Below are 6,000 nucleotides of genomic sequence, written 5' to 3'. Positions count from 1 at the left end.
TGAGTGAGTATTTCATGAGGAGAACCCCCCGGGCAATTGAAGCAGCTTCAAAAATACACTACTGGGACTTGATCAAACTAAAAAGCTTCTGCACAGCTAAGAACACAGTAAGCAGAGCAAGCAGACAGCCCTCAGAATGGGAGAAGATATTTGCAGGGTATAACTCTGACAAAGGTTTAGTAACCAGAATCCACAGAGAACTCAAACGCATCAGCAAGAAAAAAACAAGGGATCCCATCGCAGGCTGGGCAAGGGATTTGAAGAGAAACTTCTCTGAAGAAGACAAGCGCACGGCCTTCAGACATATGAAAAAATGCTCATCATCTTTAATCATCAGAGAAATGCAAATCAAAACTACTTTGAGATATCATCTAACTCCAATGAGACTAGCCTATATCACAAAATCTCAAGACCAGAGATGTTGGCGGGGATGTGGAGAAAAGGGAACACTTCTGCACTGCTGGTGGGAATGCAAATTAATACATTCCTTTTGGAAAGATATATGGAGAACACTCAGAGATCTAAAAATAGATCTGCCATTCAATCCTGTAATTCCTCTGCTGGGCATATACCCAGAAGACCAAAAATCACAACATAACAAAGATATTTGTACCAGAATGTTTATTGGAGCCCAATTCATAATTGCTAAGTCATGGAAAAAGCCGAAGTGCCCATCGATCCACGAATGGATTAATAAATTGTGGTATATGTATACCATGGAATACTATGCAGCCTTAAAGAAAGATGGAGACTTTACCTCTTTCATGTTTACATGGATGGAGCTGGAACATATTCTTCTTAGTAAAGTATCCCAAGAATGGAAGAAAAAATACCCAATGTACACAGCCCTACTATGAAACTAATTTGGGACTCTCACATGAAAGCTATAACCCAGCTACAACTTAACAATAGGGGGAAGTGGGAAAGGGGGGGGTGGGTAGAGGGAGGGGAATCGGTGGGATCACACCTGTGGTGCATATTACAGGGGTATTTGCGAAACTTGGTAAATGTAGAATATAAATGTTTTGGCACAGTAACTGAGATAACGCCGGAAAGGCTATGTTAACCACTGTGATAAAAATGTGTCAAATGGTTTATGAAGTGAGTGTATGATGCCCCATAATCATATCATTGTATACAGCTATGATTTAATAAAAAAATTAAAAAAAAAAAAAAAGAAATCCAAAAAATCCTTAATGAATATTACAAGAAACTTTACTCTCAGAAATATGAAAATCTGAAGGAAATGGACCGATACTTGGAAGCTCATCACCTTCCAAGACTTAACCAGAATCAAGTGGAAATGTTGAACAGGCTCATATCAAGTTCGGAAATAATATCAACCATACAAAACCTTGCCAAAAAGAAGAGCCCGGGACCAGATGGTTTCACGTCAGAATTCTACCAAACCTTTAAAGAGGCATTAGTACCTATACTACTCAACCTGTTCCAAAAGGTAGAAAAAGAAGGAAGATTACCCAACATGTTCTATGAAGCAAACATCACCCTGATCCCCAAACCAGGAAAAGACCCAACAAGAAAAGAAAATTATAGACCAATATCACTAATGAATATAGATGCTAAAATATTCAACAAGATCCTAACAAACAGAATCCAGCAACACATCAAACAAATTATACATCATGATCAAGTTGGCTTTATCCCAGGGTCTCAAGGCTGGTTCAATATACGTAAATCTATAAATGTAACTCAGCACATAAACAAAGTAAAAAACAAAGACCATATGATTCTCTCAATCGATGCAGAAAAAGCTTTTGATAACATCCAACATCCCTTCATGATCAGAACACTTAAGAAAATTGGTATAGAAGGGACATTTCTTAAACTGACAGAGGCCATCTACAGCAAACAGACAGCCAATATCATATTGAACAGAGTTAAATTGGAATCATTTCCACTTAGATCAGGAACCAGACAAGGCTGCCCATTGTCTCCATTGCTTTTTAACATTGTAATGGAAGTTTTAGCCACCGCAATTAGAGAAGAAAAGGTGATCAAGGGTATTCACATAGGGTCAGAAGAGATCAAACTTTCACTCTTCGCAGATGATATGATTGTATATCTGGAAAACACTAGGGACTCTACAAAACTCTTAGAAGTGATCAAGGAATACAGCAACGTCTCAGGTTGCAAAATCAACATTCATAAATCAGTAGCCTTTATATACACCAACAATAGTCAAGCTGAAAAAACAGTTAAGGACTCTATCCCATTCACAGTAATGCCAAAGAAGATGAAATATTTATCTAACAAAGGACGTGAAAGACCTATATAAAGAGAATTATGAAACTCTAAGAAAAGAGATAGCCGAGAATGTTAATAAATGGAAAAACATACCATGCTCATGGCTGGGAAGAATCAACATTGTTAAAATGTCCATACTACCCAAAGCAATATATAACTTCAACGCAATCCCTCTTAAAGTTCCACTGTCATACTTTAAAGATCTTGAAAAAACAATACTTCGTTTTACATGGAATCAGAAAAAACCTCGAATAGCCAAGACATTACTCAAAAATAAAAACAAAGCAGGAGGAATTATGCTACCAGACCTCAGACTACAAATCGATAGTGATCAAAACAGCATGGTATTGGCACAAAAACAGAGAAGTAGATGTCTGGAACAGAATAGCGAACCAAGAGATGAATCCAGCTACTTACCGTTATTTAATCTTTGACAAGCCAATTAAAAACATTCAGTGGGGAAAAGATTCCCTATTTAACAAATGGTGCTGGGTGAACCGGCTGGCAACCTGTAGAAGACTGAAACTGGACCCACACCTTTCACCATTAACCAAGATAGACTCTTACTGGATTAAAGATTTAAATTTAAGACATGAAACTAAAAATACTAGAAGAGAGTGCAGGGAAAACCCTTGAAGAAATTGGGTTGGGTGAGTTTTTTATGAGAAAGACCCCCCGGGGCAATTGAAGCAGCTTCAAAAATATACTATTGGGACTAAAAAGCTTCTGCACAGCCAAGAACACAGTAAGTAAAGCAAGCAAACAGCCCTCAGAATGGGAGAAGATATTTGCAGGTTATGTGTGCGACAAAGGTTTAATAACCAGAATCCACAGAGAACTCAAACGCATTAGCAAGAAAAAAACAAGGGATACCCTCGCAGGCTGGGCAAAGAATCTGAAGAGAAACTTCTCTGAAGAAGACAGGCGCACGGCCTTCAGACATATGAAACAATGCTCATCATCTTTAATCATCAGAGAAATGCAAATCAAAACTACTTTGAGATATCATCTAACTCCAGTGAGACTAGCATATATCACAAAATCTCAAGACCAGAGATGTTGGCGTGGATGTGGAGAAAAGGGAACACTTTTGCACTGCTGGTGGGAATGCAAATTAATACATTCCTTTTGGAAAGATATATGGAGAACACTTAGAGATGTAAAAATAGATCTGCCATTCAATCCTGTAATTCCTCTGCTGGGCATATACCCAGAAGACCAAAAATCACATCATAACAAAGATATTTGTACCAGAATGTTTATTGCAGCCCTATTCATAATTGCTAATTCATGGAAAAAACCCAAGTGCCCATCGATCCACGAATGGATTAATAAATTGTGGTATATGTATACCATGGAATACTATGCAGCCTTGAAGAAAGATGGAGACTTTACCTCTTTCATGTTTATATGGATGGAGTTGGAACATATTCTTCTCAGTACAGTGTCTCAAGAATGGAAGAAAAAGTATCCAATGTACTCACCCCTACTATGAAACTAATTTAGGGCCTTCACATGAAACCTATAACCCAGTTACAACCTAAGAATAGAGGGGAGGGAGGGGGGTAGAGGGAGAGGCATTGAAAGGATCAACACCTGTGGTGCATCTTACAAGGGTATATGTGAGGCTTGGTAAATGTGGAATGTAAATGTCTTAGCAAAGTAACTAAGAAAATGCCAGGAGGGCTATGTCAACTAATATGATGAAAATGTGTCAAATGGTCTATGAACCAAGTGTATGGTGCCCCATGATCATATTGATGTACACAGCTATGATTTAACAAAAAAAAAAATATATATATATACACTTTCAGGCTGGACATGGTGGCTCATGCCTATAATTCTGGCACACTAGAAGGCTTAGGCAGGTAGATTGCTTAAGCTCAGGAGTTTGAGACCACCTGAGCCAGAGCGAGACCCCCCATCTCTAAAAATAGCCAGGAGTTATGGCTGGCATCTGCAGTCCCAGCTTGGGAGGCTAAGGCAAGAGAATCACTTAAGCATAAGAGTTTTTAAGCACAGCACTCTACCCAGGGCGACACTGTGAGATTCTGTCTTAAAGAAAAAAAAAATTGAAAAGTAATATATTTTCCTTTAACAAAATCAGTAAATAAATTGTCAAACGTATCAAAGAATCATTTGGGTCTAACATTTTACTCAGTAATACTGGTAGATAATCTGTAAATAGTACACTATTCTCAATATGCTAAGTGAAAGAAGTTAGACGCAACGGATTACACACTGCATAATTCTATATATGTGAAATTCTAAAATAGCAAAACTCATGATAAAAAAGGTAAATCACTGTTTGCTGGGGGCCACTAATGGGAGGAAGGGAGTGACTGCAAAGGGACATGTGAAGTTTCTAGGGTGAATGAAATGTTCCATGTCATGATCATAATGGACATACTAGACAGACAACTGATCATAACAGACATAATTACACCAAGGCCAGTCGCTTCTGGTCACTTTACTGAAAAACCAGATCCTGTTTATATCTCTGAGTATACTGGTTGGTAATAAAAGAAAAAAATGAGTAAGAATGAAAGAAGAGGGGGTGAGAAAACACTGGGTGAAATCACTACTTTAATTAAGATAAGAGCTTCCAGACTCCAGAGTGACAAAATAATTCACGTGCTGAAATTTGAGAACTTCGTTGCCCCAACTAGTCCAACCTGGCTGTAAATTTCGGGCAAACAATTCCAAACATTCCCCAGCGGGCTTAATGTAGTCTTTTAGAACCTCTGCCAAAAAAAAAAAAAGAGAGAGAGAAAAAGACAAAAATTATTAAGAAATTAATTTCCTATTAACAGTTAAGAGTAAAAATGAAGAGTTTTTTTTTTTAAGGTAGCAAATTAATTTCAAGGATTTCATTACAACCTTTACTATTTGTCACCAGAAAGCCATTTGAAACAAGCATCCTTGAGATCAAGAAGAATACAGTCAGAATTTTCAGTAGTCCTGATTTGTTGAAGTTTTGCTTATAGACAAAAAATGAGGATTTTAACAGCCACCTAGGTGACTTTTCAGTATTCCAATATTGCTGACATATCTTTTGAGAACTAACTTAATTCATTTTTTTTTTTCTTTTTTTTTGTAGAGACAGAGTCCCACTTTATGGCCCTCGGTAGAGGGCCGTGGCCTCACACAGCTCACAGCAACCTCCAACTCCTGGGCCTAAGTGATTCCCTTGCCTCAGCCTCCCGAGCAGCTGGGACCACAGGCGCCCGCCACAACGCCCAGCCATTTTCCGGTTAACTTAATTCATTTTTTAATAAATATAATCCATGTATGAAAAAAGAACTCTAAAGAAACACCACGAACCACCTATTTAAAGGCTGGACACGGTGACTCATGCCTGTAATCCTAGCACTTGGGAGGCTGAGGTGGGTGCATTGCCTGAGCACACAAGTTCGAGACCAGCCTGAGCCAGAGGGAGACCTCGTCTCTAAAAATAGCCAGGCATTGTGATGGGCGCCAGTAGTCCAGCTACTGGGGAGTCTGAAATAAGAAAGCCAAAATCTTGATTCAAATACTTTTATCTCCTAACTTCAAATTTAATATACATTTACTACATACAATGTTAGGTTATAAGCCATAGCTACTAATGTCCTACCTTTCAATCTATAGAAGAAAATTTTCAAACTTAAACAGAGTAAGTGTATCATTTTGAAATAGTATATGCTACCAATGTGGTCTTCTCCTTTAACATTTTACAAAAGAAATAAGAAATTC

The 6,000-nt window shown here is 38.1% G+C and overlaps 1 protein-coding gene across 3 annotated transcripts in view; it reads right to left on the bottom strand.

Moving 5' to 3' along the window:
• Nucleotides 1–4,314: 4,314 nt before the first annotated feature.
• The window catches only part of METTL4 (methyltransferase 4, N6-adenosine), a 44,094-nt gene continuing 42,408 nt past the window's right edge, over nucleotides 4,315–6,000 (bottom strand). For 2 of the 3 annotated variants that reach the window (XM_053571177.1, XM_053571176.1), the window contains exon 9: nucleotides 4,316–5,009. In XM_053571177.1, the coding sequence (XP_053427152.1) occupies nucleotides 4,852–5,009 (158 nt within the window). In that variant the 3' untranslated portion in view covers nucleotides 4,316–4,851. Of the gene's footprint in view, nucleotides 5,010–6,000 lie in introns of all 3 variants that reach the window. The other variant, XM_053571178.1, reaches the window with a different exon arrangement.

The sequence above is a fragment of the Nycticebus coucang genome, chromosome 19, assembly GCF_027406575.1.
Source record: "Nycticebus coucang isolate mNycCou1 chromosome 19, mNycCou1.pri, whole genome shotgun sequence".
NCBI classification, from domain to species: domain Eukaryota; kingdom Metazoa; phylum Chordata; class Mammalia; order Primates; family Lorisidae; genus Nycticebus; species Nycticebus coucang.
The sequence above is the reverse complement of the archived record's forward strand: the minus strand, read 5'-3'. Positions and strand labels throughout refer to the sequence as shown.